Source organism: Monodon monoceros, unplaced genomic scaffold, assembly GCF_005190385.1.
Source record: "Monodon monoceros isolate NGI ecotype Baffin Bay Population unplaced genomic scaffold, NGI_Narwhal_1 Super_Scaffold_7, whole genome shotgun sequence".
Classification (NCBI taxonomy): Eukaryota; Metazoa; Chordata; class Mammalia; order Artiodactyla; family Monodontidae; genus Monodon; species Monodon monoceros.
The window spans coordinates 28,537,199-28,556,229 of NW_021703784.1; the positions used below are offsets into that span (position 1 = coordinate 28,537,199).

Genomic DNA, 19,031 nt, shown 5'->3' on the forward strand with positions numbered 1-19,031 from the left:
CACTTTTCTAGTTGATAAGAAAGTTTTTCATACATATGTTTGAACAACTTGTTGAAATATCCATTTGTGGGACTTCCCTGGTGGCGCAGTGGTTAAGAATCTGCCTGCCAATCCAGGGGACATGGGTTTGAGCCCTGGCCCGGGAAGATCGCACATGCCACGGAGTAATTAAGCCCTTGTACCGCAACTACTGAGCCTGTGCTCTAGAGCCCGTGAGCCATAACTACTGAGCCCACGTGCCACAACTACTGAAGCCTGCATGCCTAGAGCCAGTGCTCCGCAACAAGAGAAGCCACCGCAGTGAGAAACTCGTGCACCACAACGAAGAGAGCCCCTGTTCGCTGCAACTAGAGAAAGCCTGCACGCAGCAACGAAGACCCAATGCAGCCAAAAAATACATAAATTTAAACAAAATTTTTAAAAAAGAAATATCCATTTGTACTCTTATTTTAGATGACAGCAATGACAGCATACAACTATATATACTACCATTGTTAGATGGGAAAAGTGTCTGTTTAGCCCGCTGAAGATTTTGGATTTCAGGTTCCCTTGTCTCATTATTGCCTCACTCATGTCTGTTAGTCACAGTCAAACCACTGGCAGTTCTGTCTTCTTGAAAGAAAATTGTTGAGTTGTCATGTCATTTAGACCTGAAAAAAATCTTAAGTGTCACGTTAGCCCAGCCCCCTAAACTATTAGCTTAGGAAATAGAAGCCAGAAAGATGACATGTTGTGTCTGATGCTGCTCTTTGTTGTAGTGGGGAAAGTCACCAGAACTAGAACATGATGGAGCTGAATTCAAGACTCCACTCTTCCATATACCACCCTTCCATTCTTTTGACTTACAGCAAATCACTTTAACTTCTGTGTGTTGGTTTCATTACCTGTTAAAGTAATATACAAAAATTAAATTTACAAGAAAAAAGCAGAATGAAAGCAATGATAATTACTGCAATGATATTTACTTTTTGTCAACTTATATTTACGATAGACTTACAAAATTGGATGCTTGTAAACTATATTGCACCCCACAAAAATTAAGTGGTCATATTGTGGTTGTTTAGCAGCAGAAGTGGTACTATTTGGTTTATATAACACTCAACCTACATTCTGGGCAAACATTGTTCCTATGATGTATGGTATAATCATGAAACAGCCATTTTACAAATGAAATGTTATAATAAATCCCTTTGCAAGTTAGGCATTTCCTGACACAATGACCATTCTTGGCTTTTGGCTTTTAGCTGCAGTACGTTGGGTTTGTGACTATCAGTCATGCTGCTGGCTCCTGGATGTCTTATGGAGACAGTGGGACAAATGAGTATTTCTGTACTGTTCCACTGAATTTGTGTGAGGTGGCACAGTCTGCAGAGATATCATTATTTGTTCCTATAGAATCATTGATGAAATATTTTAACCCTTACTTCTAATAACTCAGCATTTAGCCTTTGGATCTTATGTTGTCATAGATAATATTATGATCTGAGAAGAAGAAATAAAAGTACTACCATTATTTGTGATTTCGTTTCTCCTTGCACATAATTTGTGACAATGATTACCAAATGCATCTATTAGGGCCAGGAATGACTATTTCATGAAATGGGGGAAGTTAGATAAGTGGTCAAAGACACTAAGGTACGTAGCTCTTACCCTAGGTCACTGTGTATCAAAAATGATGCCCCAGAGAAGGTTTCAAGGTCAAAGACAGGAAAGTGAATCCAAGATAGATCATCAGTCAGGGAGGTAAGAAGAAAAATCAGATGTGAGGTATGGAGTCAAAGCAAGGCAGTGAAGGAGCCAGGGAAATCAAGAATAAGAAGCAGAAGAATAGAAGGTATGAGGTGGTCAGTGGTTCTCATACTTTTGGGAGCATCAGAATCACCTGGAGGGCTTATTAAAACAGTAGTGCTGGGCTCCACCTCCAGCATTTCTGCTTCAGTAGGTCTGGGATGGGGCCTGATAATTTACATTTCTAACAAGCTCCCAGGTGATGAAGCTGATCTGGGGACCATACTTTGAGAACAACAGTTGTTCTAGATGAATCGCAGAGTAAGTAATAGTGCCTGCAGTGACTCCATGAGCTCCCGGGATACTTGGTTGGGCGAGCTGAGTTTGCTGAAATGTTTAGGGACAGAATAGACAAAACATTTTGGCTTTTTTCCTTTCATTTTAATTCGCTTTTTAAAAAACATCCAATGCATAACTCAAAGTTATGAGGATGTGAACCTCCTTCTGTATTAAAATATAAAATAAGAACTTATATTCTTGCCATTTAAACATAAATCAAAATTATTCCCTCTCTATGAAAAATGACATACTTCATATTTTTATAGTTTAACAACTAGTACAGTGTTCTGGTTAAGAGTGTGTGTGCTGAAGATAGACTGTCTAGGGTCAGATATTGATTTCACCACCTGCTTTGTGCCCTGAGGTCATAAGTTTCTTAAACTCTCTGAGCCTCCTTTGTGAAGTGGGGATATTACTAATTGCATAGAGTTGTTGTGAAGATTAAATGAAATAATTTAAACAACTTATTGGAATGCCTGGCACACAGTTATTGCTCCATAAATGTCAGTTACTATTGGAACACCAAAGTAAATGCCTTCATTCAGGAATGTGACTTTGTATATAACACTTGGTAACTATCTCAGGTTTAACCTGATAGGTTGCTCTCTGTATCTATAATTCATTACAACTCTTCTGCTAAGAATAGTCCTGAATTTGGCATGAAGTTATAAATTATATATAAACAATGTGATTCAGAAGTCAAAGTGGATTACAGATAGCAAAGAATCTCAAATTGCCTCTAGCAAATTTCAGACTAAGAAGGAAAAATACCTTCTCTTACACAGAAGTTAAGAGCATTAGCTCTGGGACCAGAGCACCGTGACATGACTGCAGAGCCAGTGCTCTGATCTCCTAGTCGAGATGCAGGGAGTGGGGACATCAGCTCCTCCAACCACCTTTGCTCTTCCTAAGACTGTCTCCCACACAAAGGCTAGCTGGGCAAGCACAACACATTAAACACTGAATTAGCCAAAAAAAAAAAAAAAAAAGTTGAAATTCTCATACATACCAGAACATTTGTAAAAGGGAGAGAAGCCTTTGCATTTCACATTCTGATTCCTTGTTCACTCTCCTCTTATTTTGGAAGCTTTAACAACTACCCTCCGCAACCCAACCTTTCAGTGGTTTCCACCAGCAATTTAGGCCTCCCTGACTAACCTCCTTGAATTATAGGCTTCGGAGTAAACTCTCTGCAGGAGGACGTAAATAGACTGTGGCTGGAGTTCTGCTTACAGAGGGGCCTAAAAAGCCAAAATCTCAAGTGCAAAGAACTCTGGACATTGGGAGATAGGAAAAATGGGTCCACTGTATGGTGCAATTCTGAAGCAAACTACCTGGAGTTAGGTCAGATTTCATAGCTTAACAGCCTAGTCCCTACAAGACTGTACTTCAGTCACCCGCTGAAAATTGTGAGGTACCCAGGTTACCCATACTCTTTACCAACTGGCTATAAATTCAGGGTTGCCTATAAGCCCCTCGAGTTTGATAATTTGCTGGGACAACTTATAGAACTCAAGAAAGCACTATAGTTACAATTACAGTCTTACTATAAAGGATACAAATCAGGACCGGCCAAATAAGGACACTTGTAGAGTGAGGACATGTCTCCCTCCTAGCACATCAGTGTGTTTCACGGACCAGGAAGCTTACCCAAGACTCAGTGACAAGAGTTTTTATAAGGGTTTCATTCTGTCGACATGATTGATTGAATTGGTGGCAACAGGCTAGGGCTCCAAGGCCTCTTACCTCCAGGGAGGTTAGGAAGTCAGGCTGTTATCAGAGCTCAAAGCCACATGATTGGTCTTTCTATTATAGCCAGTCCCCATTCCTGAAACTATTTAAGGGCCCACAGAGAATCACCTCATTAGCATAAAATCAGGTATGGCCCCAGGGGCCTACCATGAATAACAAAGACACTTGCATCACTTGGGAAATTTTAAGGGTTTAGAAGTTCCCTTTTAGGAACCCAGGACAAAGATCAGACAAGTTCTTTATTATACAGCATATGGAAAATAGAATTAGAATTGGAACTACTTTAAGTCACCAAGAACGAGGGCCAAAAAATTATGATTTTTATGATGGAGAAACAGCTGGAAAATGTCATTTGATTATAAAATAAGTGGTAATTAAACATCATTAGATTCTTTTAATTTGTTTTTCACCCAGTTGTTCATTCATTCAACAATATTTATTATCTCCTGGGCTAATCATTGAAGATATACTGTTACATTGTCAATGAAAAAAAAAATATTTGTACAGTTGACCCTTGAACAAAGTGAGGTTTAGGGGTGCCAATACCCCACACAGTCAAAAATCCACATACAACTTTTGACTTTCCCAAAACTTAACTACTAATAGTTTACTGTTGACCAGAAGACTTACTGTTAAATAAACAGTTAACACATATTTTGTATGTCATATGTATTATATACTGTATTCTACAATAAAGTGAACTAGAAAAAAGAAAATGTTGTTAAGAAAATCATAAGGAAGAGAAAATACATTTACAGTACATATATGTATTTATTGAAAAAAATCCACGGACCCAGACAGTTCAAACCCGTGTTGCTCAAGGATCAGCTGTATTACATGGAAAAGAGGAAGGATGAACTATTTGAAATTATTTGCTCAATTTTAATTCCAATTGTAATGAGCCTGAGTTCTGAGATAATCATTAATTTTGCTTGTCAAAAATGATGTTAAGGGCCTCCCTGGTGGCGCAGTGATTGAGAGTCCGCCTGCCGATGCAGGGGACGCGGGTTCGTGCCCCGGTCCGGGAAGATCCCACATGCCGCGGAGTGGCTGGGCCCGTGAGCCATGGCCGCTGAGCCTGCGCGTCCGGAGCCTGGGCTCCGCAACGGGAGAGGCCACAGCAGTGAGAGGCCTGCGTACCAAAAAAAAAAAAAAAAAAAAAAAATGATGTTAAGAGAGCTCCCAAAGTACAAAATATTAGGCATCAAGTCTAGATTTATGAAGAATTTGGGGAGGTAGGGGATAACAGAAAAAATATGGACGTTGTTTGTTTAACCACAAGGCTGCCATTTGGCCTTATGTTTTTAAACAAAATCAAGAAGTGCTTTGAAATGTGATGTGTTTTAAACTGTTCTTTTTTTGCTTTCCTGTAATTGGAGCAACATACTAATTTCTACAAGTTGTGACTACTAACAGAGAGCAATCACCTCACAGACTTGTACCGAAGAGATGAAACCATCCAGGTGACAGGACACGGCCATGTGCAGAGTCCCCGCTTCCCAAACAGCTACCCCAGGAACCTGCTTCTGACCTGGCGGCTCCATTCCCAGGAGAAAACAAGGATACAGCTAGCCTTTGACAATCAGTTTGGATTAGAGGAAGCGGAAAATGATATCTGTAGGTAAGTGGGAAATAAAATCCATTTTAGGGTAAAATTTCAAAGTAGAAAAAAAAGACAGATTTAAAACATCACATCAGACTTCTCTTTTGGGCACTCCAGACCTATCCAAGATACTCGACTTCTTTTTCAAAAAGCCTTTATGTCAGTCCTAATGGACAAAATAAATTGGAGCTCAGACTGCCTCTGCAGAAAGCCTGGTAACCTGGCATGACTCACAGAAACTCACTCCTGCAATTGTCAGAGCCAGGCTGTGTGACTCCCAGAGAAGGGGGGAATCTGGGGGCCCCTATCTTGGCCAGGCCTAGAACAACCCACTTTGTGAGCAGGTAGATGCATCCAATATCCTGGCTCACCTGCGCCATGTCACAGGGCTCTGGTGCAAGCCTGCCAGGGCTTAAGGAGTGTATTCCCCTGCTGGGCTCCAGGAACTGACCCAGCACTGGGAGATGATGATGGCAAGGACCCTGTCAGGTCCTTACCTGAAATCATAATTTTAAGGCCTCAGATATGTGTAACAAGGAAGAGAAGGCCACCTCCCAGGATCAGTGTGCTCCTCAGAGGTCTGTTTCTTCCTGTAGTTTCTGGGTCAGCAGAAGATGAAAGCTGCCCCTGATAATCTTCTCCCTTCTTAACATGTTTATCAGAGAAAGCCCTGGCTGTTGTTCTCTGAATTGTCAGCTCACAGCATCTTATTCACTTAATTAGCATGTGTAAGATGCAGAGGATTTTCTTTTTCCTTCCTGTACTTTACTGCACGAACTTGTTCTGCATTGCCAATGAACTACTACTAAACTGCTAAATTCTTTCAGCAGGTTTATTTTACTTTGAATAATAAAAATCAGGTACTTCAAATTTGGCTGTCCTTTATTGCATGTCTATTATGCTGACAGCTCTTATTATGTTGCTGTTTTTTCAAGAATAACAGCAGTGACTGTTATTTTCTAGGACCATAGAGGGTAGTGTATGCCAGAAAGCAGAGATGAATACATGCAGGAAGAGCCAGTTAATATTTACAAAGAGAATAGCTTGAGGAGACCTTGTGTCTTTTCAGCCTTGAAAGGGAGAACTCATTTTCTGTGCTCAAAAAAAAAAAAAGAAAGACCTTGGAAACAAATGAAAAGCTACTATTATGAGGATATATGTATACTTATAGCTGATTCACTTTGTTGTACAGCGGAAACTAACACAACATTGTAAAGCAATTATACTCCAATAAAGATATTTAAAAAAAAAAAAGATTATTAAAGGTGATGTCATTGAAAAGACACTGGTCTCCATTGCAGAGCAGGATTTTGATCTGGTAGTGATTGAGCACTTTTGGCGTCCTGACCTTAAAACTAGGAGGGGAAGTTAGGATGGTTTCTCTTCCAGACCCTTCATCAAATCAAGTTGCTCCTAAAAATTTATGGAGGGAGGTAGAGGAGTAAGAGGTAAAGGGGAGAGGAAGCAGGGAAAAAGGCAGATCAGAGACCTGCCTCAGGTGCAGGTCCAACCAGAATGGTGCTCTTTTGACTTCAGACCCAGAGTAAAAATTGTGCTGATGTTGTGTTTTTTAAAAAACAAAAGTGACCTCTTGCATTATTAACCAAGTTTCAAGTATATTCTTGCTTTGTGCAATAAATATGATTCACATATATTGTACAATTGATTTCCTCCCATTTGTTCCAAACCTCCTTGATGTTTACACTGTAATATCTTATTGCTGGAATAGCGATTCTTTCTTAGTGCTTTTCACTTTTCAACACCATATATTAAGTAGTTAATTTACATAGCACCCAAGAGATATTCAGCTGGTAAAATTACATAAACCTTCTTATTTTGCTCATTAGGAAACTGAGGCAAAGGACATAAAGGCCTCACAAATCACTGTCAATGAAATTTAGTAACCATTTTATTATGCTCGCCGCCTCCTTAGATCACCCTGCCTGATCGAATGAGAGCTCTGAGGTGCGTGGGTAAGACCAGTAAAGTTGTATTGGATTTTCTTCATATTCAGACATGTTGGTTCTCATGCTGATTCCTTTTGGCAATTGTGACAGGAAAATATAAAATGGATATGAGACTTCTGCCACTGTTCACCTTGAATGCTCACCCTGAGTGCTCGTTTGCATTGTTACTTTAGCATCTGAAGTCATTTGAGGAGAGGTAGATTGGAGGAGTGAGACACTGATGCCCAGAACTGAAAGGCACAGAGTTCAGCTCTCAAGCAGAATGTTTTAAGATCTTGGGTGTCTGAAAATAGAATAAATGATCCCTAGAAGATGTCAGCTTGGTCACTGAAGTTGTCCTATTATGTGATGAAAAAGTGAGACGCTGTGGAGGGATTCTGAGGATCAAACGACTCTGTGGAATATCTAAAATGCCTCTCCTTTCTTCTTCAATCCTGGGATTCTGTGTTTCTCTGACTGGTGCCAGTGGTGAACCCATGGTCTTACCCTCATTTGCACATAGCCCAGATATTTCCAATATTGGCTAGTGCACATCCCTCCTCAAAGTCATGTGTTTCCATTATGATAAATGTCATAGTTTATGATATGATCCTTCCAAAAGACAATTTCAAAAAAGAGAAAATAGTCTTTTATTTTACCATTTATTTTCTACAATAAGAGTGCTGATTTTATGTGCTGTATGGGTATAGATCATTTCCTTTCTTAAGGAAACACTGGATGTGGTAAATTAATTCAAAGTGGGAATTTGTTTAAAAACTTGATATAGTAAATATTTGGGTATATAATTAGAGCTACATCTCCTAAAATATGACAATAGATTATACTTGTTAGTTTTTCCAGGAAAACCTTATGAGACAGATGCTCAGAAAGTAGCCCATTTTGATTTTTGACGATTTAGGAAGAGTTATGGCTAAAAGTGTGTAAGGGTGTTTCCTCAGAATAGATTGTTGAAGTCTGAATTTGAGAAACCTAATCCAAAAACTAGTTTTCCTTCTAAAATATCTGTAGGTTATAATTTTCATTTCAGATGATAGGTCACGAGAAATCACATGTTAGTTTCAATTTCTCAGTGAAAGTATGAATTTCAAAGTCTTCTTTAATCAAAGTTTATGTCAAATTGGTACTAGGTATGATTTTGTGGAAGTTGAAGATATATCTGAAACCAGCACCGTTATTAGAGGACGATGGTGTGGACACAAAGAAATTCCTCCAAGGATAACATCAAGAACAAACCAGATTAAAATAACATTCAAGTCTGATGACTACTTTGTGGCTAAACCTGGATTCAAGATTTATTATTCTGTTGTGGTAAGTAGCTTAACCGCCCTATGATTAAAAGCAGACGCTGGTTACATGAAGTATAGAGATCGTTTTCTGTGATTAAATTCAATGGTGTGAAAGTGAATGAACTGTGTTAATTGTCTATGGTATGCTTTGTCCCTGCCTTGTGGCCAAAATGTTAAAAGTCTTCTTTAGTGAGAAATGCCATTTTAGCTCTATTAAGTCAATGCTTGGGCCCATGTATTTTGAAAGAAAGCATAGTGAATAGAAAAAGTAGAATAGTTTATGGTAAAGCATATACCATATTGCCTTTGATTCAACTGGAGCAAAATAAATATACAGCCAAATAGAAGGTAAGTGAGAATTGAACCTCTTGGTTTGAAAAATTGTCTACGTAACTCTAATCACAGAAGCGTCCTAATGATTTTAGTTTAAATTATGACTCAAATTTGGGAAGGGCCTATGTTATCATCATAGAGCCTCAGGGTTAGCAAGTATCTTAAAAATTGAAAGGTATAATTCAGGACCCAAGGTTTGATTTTTGTTTACTACACCCATGCTTATTTGTGGTCTCACCTCTACTTAAACACCTCAGCAGCCATTTCCAACTTTATGTGGTTCTAACTATTAGAAGATCTTCAACCTCATATTGCGGCATAATCTACCTTATAGTTAAGTCTAGTTGTTGGATCACACATGGTCATGGGTCTTCTTTACTCAGTCATTCATTAGTAGAACAATATAAAGTTCCTTCTTATTGACAAATATTCTGATAGGTGTAGTAGATACAAAGGCAAGCAAGAAGACAGTGTTCTTGAACCTCCTGGAGCTGATAGTCTGGTGGAAATGACAATTAGAAGCCATAACAACTGAGAATGATAATAAGACGGAAATACTTGGTGCTACAGATGAAGCTCAGGGGGATATTGGGATAATTTTGCCTATACATTACGTTTAGGATACATTAAATATCCCTGAATTCAGTTGTTCATAGCATATTGCCTTTTGCTCTCCTGGCAACATCTTTAACTCTCATTCAGTTTAGTGCTATCCCTTTTCAAAGTGTGGATGCCGAAACAGAACACAGTACTACAAATGGAGTCAATTTGGGGTTTTTTTTTCCTCTTATGAGTTAAATTTAGAGTAGGAAAAATCTTGGATTTTTTTAATCTAATGTGGTTTCTTTTCTCTCTCTTTTTTTTTTTTTTTTTTTTTTGCGTTATGATGAGTGGTTAAACAAAGTGAATTCTACATCAGAATACTGTAAATGAAAAAATAGCATGTGGTGATACTGGTTCCAGTTTTAATTTGAAAATAATCCATCAAGCATGATATACATTATTGCACACTCACGCAGTGCTGCTCAGCATTAAAGTGGAAGTGTGAACCTTTGGTTTCTACATTTCTTTGCTTCTAATGTGTTCAGTGATGCATCTGTTCTCAATTGTTCATGGACAAAGCAGGCTCAGCATGTTGGAATGGTGATGTGTCAGAATGGCTTAGTGAAGGATCTTTTTTCCCCTTAACATATCAAGGCCTGTTAGTGCTCATGTGTATACTTTTTGTGAAGCTTTGGTTATGACTAAGTTAAATGGTCCATAAGTCAGTTAGAAACATCTTAACTCTAATACCATATCTTTAAGGCAAAATAACTCCTTTTTGTAGAAAAAGGGAGTGCAGGTGTGGATTTAGGGAAGAATGAATATTTTTGTTTGAGGTGCTTTGGGTTACAGTGCAGGCTCATCACTCATTTCCTAGCCAATGTTAAGTGGAATATTGGACAGCCTTTGTAGTATGGATGTAAACTGTTCTGCATGACTCCACTCACTTACTTATTCACCTCCACCAGTACATTCAATTGTGTTTTTAGAAATGATGATAGTCAAAACTTTTTTGTTATACAGCCTCTTGGTCTGCATTCATTGCAAATAGCTCCAGGCTCTCTTTCCGCTCCTAATTGGCTTCTGGCACTAAATATGATCAATTAGGGCCAAAGTGCTTTGGTGGCTGAATTCCAAGAGGTAGAGTGAGCTTAACCTTCAGGTGTATATAAACTCTAGATCTGTGTGGCTTTTTGATAAACTCTTGCATTTGATTCTTGTTCAACAGGGATCATTTATGCCTTGACCAATGTTTTGGAAAGGTCATTTTATTCATGTTTAAATTTTTCTTGGAGAAACTTTAAAGCAGAGTTTATGAACTCAAATGCTACAGAGCCCAGACTTAAAATTCATAGTGAGCCAGATATAAAATTAGAGAGAGACAGTGGGATTAAAAATGGCAAATCCCGATGTATGTAAGTCAAATCATTATGCTGTACACCTTATACAGGGCCATATGTCAATTATATCTCATAAAACTGGAAAAAATGGCAAGCCTTCTTTAAGTGTATTTAAATAATGATTCTTTAAATGTTGTACAGGCCCACAAAGCCTGTAGAGTTTGGAGGCAGCTGTTTTGCAATCCCTCCTTTAAGGAATGGCAGGTGCTGGGGAAATTTGAGCAATAGTTTCCGAGCAATCACAGTGCTCTTAGAAAATGGCAAGTAGCTCTTTGGATAGGTAAAGACCACCCCCCTTCTCATCTCTATCTTTCTATCTCTCAGCCTTCCATCAAACATTTCTCTTCTTCCTACCTTAGTGATTCTCCAGTTGTACAGGGGCCTCCCCTGAGGCTGTAAGGTATAGGTGCCCAGGACCATAAGAGCCCATTACACTGGAATCACATCTACATGGTTCATGCTTATGACATTTTTGGAATACCAAGTCTAGTGTACATTTTTAGTCAATTTTTCACTCCAGCAAAGTGTGGGAGACTGACTAATGGTTAACATCCTGATCACTTATTTTTGGCTAGCAATTATTCTTATATTACAATTTTGTTTGGTGTGCTTGGAATTCAATTGTCTACCTTTTTTTACAGCATCTATCACAGTCTTTCCTAGGGCAAGGCAGCACAGCCATAGGGGACCAGAGCTTTGCTGTAAAGCACACTTTGGATCAAAGGAAATTTCCCCAGTTACTAATGGTGTGATATAGAATGGGTCTCTTACCTTTTGGTTTTACATCCATAAAATGGGGATAATAATTGGAGTTGGTGTGAGATTTTAAATTAATAGCAAATACTTATCATAGCACCTAGGACATAGTGGAAGTGCTCAATAAATAATGGTGATAAGGATCCTACCTTTACCATCACAAGTTGTGTGTGTGTGCGTGTATATATATATATTCCCTCTAGATAAATGGTAATGAACTATTTGAGGGTAGGACAAACATCCTGTGTGTATTCCACACAGTGCCTTATACGTGGCTAGACAGTGTGTTTGTTGAATTGACTCTTCCTGAGAAAATATGATTCAATTTCATATTTCAATTTTTTGCTCTCCTACTCAGCTTTCTTTCCTAATTTCACTCAGCTGAGGAGGATAGATACCATCAGAGGGCATAATGAAGCAGAATGGATAATGTTATCAAATTGTTATCAAGATGTGTTTGTCTAAATAAATTAAGCTCTCCCATCTCAAATCTAGTTTATTGGGGAATGAATGGATGGATTGGATTGTTAGGAAACTTTTTTGGAAGACCATTAGGTAGTTTATTGGAAAGGTGTCCAATTACAAGGCTCCCAATGGATGTGGTGCAAAGAAGTCAGCAAGCATGGGTATATGAATTTCAGCTCTGCTGCTCACTGGCTAAAGGCTCAGTTTTCTCATCTGTAAGATGGTGATAATACTGCCTGACACACAATTAACTAGTTATAGGATTAAATTAGATAATTTTGTAAGCCACCCTACCTGGAACTTAGTAAATTACTCAAATAACTGCTGCTCTTGTTATCATTATCACTGGCATAATAATTAATATATCATCCGGTGATAAATGAACTTGGTAGTCCTGTACAAACAGCCCAGCTGTCAGTGTGTGTGTGCATACACATATACACACACGTCTGACCATAATTCACCTCCTTCATCCAAGGTAGAAGCATTTTATTGTATATTGTGACAAATATTTAAAAAGCCTTTTATTTGTGTGTGTGTTTAATGGAGAGTACGTTTTTAATTCAAAAATTATTTATAAATTTTTATTGAAATATATTGATAAATGATTTACAGTATTGTGTTAAAATAAAAAGTTAAATTATTTGAAAGCTATTCCCAAACTTTTTTGTTTTATTAACAAACTCTAGTTTATTTCATAAACTGCATTTACTAATACCCATTCTAAACAGTTTCTAAAATAAAAAAGCAATTTTATCACCAATTTTTTAACTGTGTATCTCTGCAGTTTGAATTAACTTCAAGTGGCACAGTTAAGATTGCCATTGAGATTAAAACTCCACATGAATCATGGCTTTGCATTATAAATAATTTTTTTTAGACAGAGGAAGAAAGGGAAGAGGATGGAAAAGAAGATAAGGATGCAAAGAAAAAGGAGGAATAAAACCAGTGAGTTAATAAATAAGATTCTCAGTTATAACAACTTTCACAGATTCTAATTTTGCTCACCTAAAACTTAACAGTTGGTGAAACAAAAACAAAATAATGGTGGACAATTCATTATTATTCCCCTAAACTAATCCTCAAACAAAGCTAGAGAGTAAAGGACCTCATTCACTTTCTCTACAAAATGTGGAAATTCCATCTTTATTTGCATAGTCAGATAAAAATTGTTGAAGGTTTTGAATATCCATGGGTATTCTGACCACTTCAGCCAGGACTGTATATACAGCCAAGGATAGTCAAGGTGAGGGTGGTAATCACATAGCAGATTCTGTTTACCTCAGCTTCTACATTTTGGTATATCCTTCTGGAGGTTTGGTGATATGAGAGCTGCGGTATTATTTATTAAATGCCTACTGTGTGCTAGACCAAGCTCAGTCTAGGGTCCTGGAGATACAGCTATGAGGAGGATAGGCAGATCTCTGTCCTCATGATCTCATATGGTAGCAGAAGGAAGCAAACAATAAACATTTAAGTAAATAGGGAAGTAAGAACATACATACAAACATAAATTTTTTGAAGTTCAATAAAAGAAAGAAGATAAAAGAGAACAGTGTGACAGTGTGACAGAGAGGATCCACTCCAATCAGAGAGTCAAGGAAGATCTGTAGGTATAAAATTTGAATTGATACCCAAAAAAGGAGCAGGAAACACCATGGGAAGCTATGGGAGAAGCGCTTTAAGGAAAAGAACAGCAAATGCTAAGCCCTGAAACAGAAAAGAGAAGACATCTTTGACAGTAATTCTTCTTTTGGTGTCTTGGGATTCAGGCTACTGGAAGGAGGCAAACATAAGAGAGGGGAGTAGAAGAGTAGCTCATTGCTCTCTCAGCTAAGCATGAGAAAGAAGTTTTCTTATCCTCATCTCAGCCCATCTATTTTGGATGCTTCTTAAATCTTTCAGTACTTAGACCAGGTAAGGTAGCTAAAACCAGAGGGTGAGCTAGGGGCAGATACTAAGAAAGTATCAACAAGATAACAAACAAAGTGTGGGGCAGAAAGAAAACAAGGGGCATGGTCCAGGTCAGACAGGAGGATAGCATATGCATACTCCAAAAGCCCTAAGTAAATGTCATAGCAGTAGAGTGCCAAGTTGGCAAGCCCAAGAGCTTCTTCAATGGATATTGGTTGAAGGATTCATTCTTAAGGCCAGAGTCTCATTATTGCAGCATTTTATAGGCAAGGCTAGATAAGTGTTCTTATTTAAAACTTTACAAATGTTCTAAAATTTCACCAATTACAGAGATCATTTTGATGAACTAGGAGTCTCACTGGGAAGGTTAAGTGAATCAGTTATTTTAATCAGATTACCTTCCTAAAACCTGAAAACATAATGAGAACTTTGATAAGAGTTCTTGAGAGAGTAAAGAGCAAAATGTAATATAGTCCTAGAGCAAAGAATAATTTGACAAAGAATATGGCTAGGGGCCTTCCCTGGTGGCGCAGTGGTTGAGAGTCCGCCTGCCGATGCAGGGGACACGGGTTCGTGGCCTGGTCCGGGAAGATCCCACATGCCGCGGAGCGGCTGGGCCCGTGAGCCGTGGCCGCTGAGCCTGCGTGTCCGGAGCCTGTGCTCCGCAAGGGGAGAGGCCACAGCGGTGAGAGGCCCGCGTACCACACAAAAAAAAAAAAAGTGAAAGAATATGTCTAGGTCCAGAAGCAAATGATAGGGGTTGAGGAGAATAAAGCGGAAGTGGGCTCTCACAGGTGGGGGTGGGGCGTGGAAAAGGAGGAGGTAGGTAAAAATAGGATTAAGGGAGCAGGAGGCAATAAGAAAGTGAGGTGGAATGAAATCCCATGATAATATGTTCCTCTGTGGAATTCAGGGCATTTTTGCTAGTTATGTATTCGTTTTAATGCATTATTCAACAGACTTTTTACTGGACACCTATTATGTTTCATGCACTTTGATAAATACTGGATATAGAGTAGTGAACAAAACGAGACAAGGTTTCTGCCCTCATAGAACTTACAATTTGGTAGGCACAGTCCTGATGATGATGATGATAAATATATTATAAAATAATAATAGTCATAAATAATAGCATCTAACCCTTTGGGTTATTGTGAGGATTAAATATATGGGGCAATGTATGTGAAGTGTTTAATTCAGCACACAGCATATTGTAAATAATCAATCTGCTGCTATTAAACCATGTATTTTGCCTGAAGACTGGTTGTAAGAAAAATATAGAATCTTAGAGGTCCAGTGCCTAGGTCAACCCCCTTATTTTATAAGTGAGGTAGCAGACTCAGGTTGGGTAACTTTACCAGTGAAACAGTGAACACAGGTTGTGAGTTTATCTGTGGTCACAGAGCTCACACATGTGTTATCCAATGAGATACGAAAGATGGGGACCCTCTCCAAAGAAAAATAAATATATCTAAAGTTTTGCATAAAATACCAGGGAAACCCCCTGAATCTCATCTGTGATATCCCTTAGATGCAGTTAAGAACCCCACACATATTGCCTCTGCATGTTCTCTGACTTTGGGAATGTTTTCTTCCATGTTGGCTAATCCTTTCCAACGTAAGCAATGTTTGAAATAGTACTTTACTACTGTAGTTAATTTTCCTCATAAAACCCATGTGCTAACCACATGAGCAGATGACTCCCCAGGTGCTGAGTAAACACATTTCCAACTTTGAGAGGGATGCTGTTTAATGGCACTTGGACAGTCCAGTATCCTGTTTATCTAGTATTACATTATATGGACTTGCCACAAGTAAACTTTTATCCTTGAAAACCAGAAAGACGCAGTGATATTAAATAACTGGGCCTCTTTATACACATACCACTTGCTCTCTATAACTGTGCTTTTTGATGTACTAATATTTTGGTAGATGAAGAAAGTGAGAAACATGAAGAAGGAAAAAGCTATTCGACTATATTAGAAAGTGGCTTGCGTATTAAAGATATGCCTAAAACAGAGCAGTATTTCTTTCTTAAAAAGCTATGGAGAAGTGAACCTCAGTAAAAAATATCTCTGCCTAATGTTCACTTATAAATTCAACAGATACTTCTGAGAACCTTCTTTGGATAATAAAAAGAAAATGATATTCCTGTGACGGAGAAAGGCACACAATTATAAAGCACTGTGAATTACAGTGATGAAATGTGCATGGAATATTCTGAGCACACAAGGAGGAGGAACACATAAGGGATGCTGTGTTCCTCACAAAGATGGGGCCTGCTTGTGTAAGGAAAGATAAAAAAGTATTTTTTTCCTCTACCCTCCTAGGTTCTGTCTCGAACTCTGCAGATTAGACTGGCAAAAAACAGGTTAAGGAGAGAAAAGCACACAGATCATTAACACATGCATATCATACACATGGGAGCACTCAGTGATGAGTAACTCAGAGTGGTGGTTGGAACTTGGGCTTATATAACATTTTAACCAAAGGACAACACATTTTTAGAGAAGTGACAAGACAAAGGAAAAGGACTTTTAAGTTTCTAGGGCAGCCAATTGTGGGAAGGTAAATATATGGGAGAATAAATGGAAGCGAAGGACTAGTGAGTAAAGTTTGTTATGTGGATTCCTCTGGTGCCTCTCTAGGCTGATAAGGGTTCAGAGTTGTCTCTGGTGAGGGGATGGGGGACAACCTTTGCAAATTTATGTGCTTCTAGGCATGTAGCGGGAGGACAGAGAACTTTTCCTGAGCCTGCTTCTTTTCAATTGCCTTCCCCTCAAAATAATTCTTATGCGAAAGTGGCATATTTTGGGGTGGCATATTCCACTACCATTCACTGGACTGGGTCATGGAGGGAATAGCACCCCGAGAAGGGAGTGTTGCCTAAACAAAGGCACAAAGTCAGAAAAGCAAGGCATTTCGGAATATTCTGATGAATTAATCCAAAGTGTTGCAGGTTGAGGGTGCTAACCACTTACTATCCTTTCTTTATTCTTGCCAGTAGGAAAGAGATACAAGAAGCCAAAAGATGATCAAAGTAGCAACTTTATTAATGTTGGTCCCTGAAATGCCAAATCAGGACTTTCTTGTAAAACTAGAGTAGAGAATTTGGCTGCGACCCAAAGCCAAAGTATGGTTGTCCCAGTACTGTGATGCAAATTCAGAACAAAGGATTCTTTTCAAGGGGTCTAGGGGATACACTTACATGCCCCTTGCACTGCATAGAAGGTCACAAATAGTCACAAACAGGCAGGAGAGCTGTTGAGGACAGGATGGCCAACTCCAGTCTCAGCGGTGCTTAGCAGATGGACCCAGGGAGTGGGGAAGAGCTGAGACTCTTCCCAATGGTTGGTGTCAGAAGCAGGCAACCCAAGAGAGACATGGGGAAAGGGGATGGGAATGAGGAATGGAGAGAAGATGGAAGAAGTGATAAAGGGAAGAAATTCATGAAGGGAAAAAAATGTCTGTTGATATCTCCATATCTGAGGGCTGAGGCAGGAATATGGAAAAAAAATGTTTCTCCTCCAGAAGAGCAAACAAAGATCTTTGTGCCCCTGAAGAATCCAAGACCACAGTGATTTTTATGCTTTTTTCAGTCAGTCATCTTTGGTTACAGTCCTTGGGGAGTCAATACTACCCACCTCTGGTCCTAAGGAGAGCTAGGTGACCCACTCCATCTACATAAGGATCAGCCATTCTGACTGGGAAATTGAAGATCCCTGGAACTTTGGGAAAACTCTAGTCTTCTCTCCCAGGTGAACGAAGGAATGAGAAATCAATCATACAGACAGGACTCATCTAGCCTTGAAAATAACTGTCTCTAATGTTCCCTTTATCAGTGGGAGCGTGACAAATTAAGGCTGACCCCCATTCAACATTGCTTCTTTCACCTGTGAGAAAATTGAGCTACATAGTCAAAGTGACTCTTCCCTTATTTCGAAATTGAAAATAAGAGCCAGACAGGAAAAAAAAATTAAAAAGAGAGATTGAAAAGGCATGAAAAAAGAGAGATATATGAATAAATAATCAGGTTGCTTCTTGGCTGGGCCTTGCTAACCACTTCCTGATTGGTCTCCTATCTCCTGTCTCCCTACTTTTGGTCTCTCCTGCACATGGTTGCCAGCTGAAGTAGAGCTGTAATCAAATCATTTTCCAGCTGAAAACTTGTGACTGATTTTCAGTTTCCTGTGGAGTAATGTGTAGATGCCTCACTCGGGTACTGAGAGCCTTCAATGTTCTGATCCCGCTAATATTCTAGCTTCAGTTCTCCCATCTCCCTCCACAGATTGTTCAGTCCAGGCCAACAGCATTATGCCCTGACGGCCCAACTACTTCATGATTTTCCCCCTCTTATCTCTGACAGTTAACTTTTGGATGTATATTTCCTCAAGAATCCAAGCCCTCCTCCCTCTGTCAAAGACATACTCATGTCAAATATACCACTTGTTCTTAGCTCCTCAAGCACAAATGCTCTTTCCCTTTGTCAGGCACCAACATTGCTATTATTGACATTATTTTTTTCAAAGAAAAAGTAATGTATACATATACCAGACATTTTTGAAAATACATAGAAAAGTAAAAAATAAAACCACCCATAGCTCCCATCATTCAAGTACAACCACTATGAATATTTTGGACCATTCTTTCCAGCCATTTTTTAACCCATGGAAACCTATTTATAGGTCTCACTGTCTCCATTAGAGTGAAAGCTCCATGAGGGTCGGGAGTGCCTTATTCCTACTGGTCTATCACAGGGCTGTGTACTAAGTAGGTCTTAACATGTTTAACTGAGCTGAACCAACAAGTATGTATTCATTGAGTACCTGTAATGCATCTGACAGTTTGGAGTAAAAGCAATATATAAAAGCAATCCCCAGTGATGTATAAAGAGACCATTGACTATGTTTTTCTAGACTTAGGATCAGCAAGACTTTCTCCCTCT

General features: G+C 38.9%; 1 protein-coding gene across 2 annotated transcripts in view; it reads left to right on the forward strand.

Annotated features, from left to right (window-relative positions):
• PDGFD (platelet derived growth factor D) overlaps positions 1 to 19,031 on the forward strand; it is a 236,480-nt gene that overhangs the window by 155,253 nt on the left and 62,196 nt on the right. The window contains exons 2-3 of one of the 2 annotated variants that reach the window (XM_029208291.1): positions 5,236 to 5,440; positions 8,517 to 8,697. In XM_029208291.1, coding sequence (XP_029064124.1) covers positions 5,236 to 5,440; positions 8,517 to 8,697 — 386 coding nt within the window. The remainder of the gene's footprint in view (positions 1 to 5,235; positions 5,441 to 8,516; positions 8,698 to 19,031) is intronic. The other variant, XM_029208292.1, reaches the window with a different exon arrangement.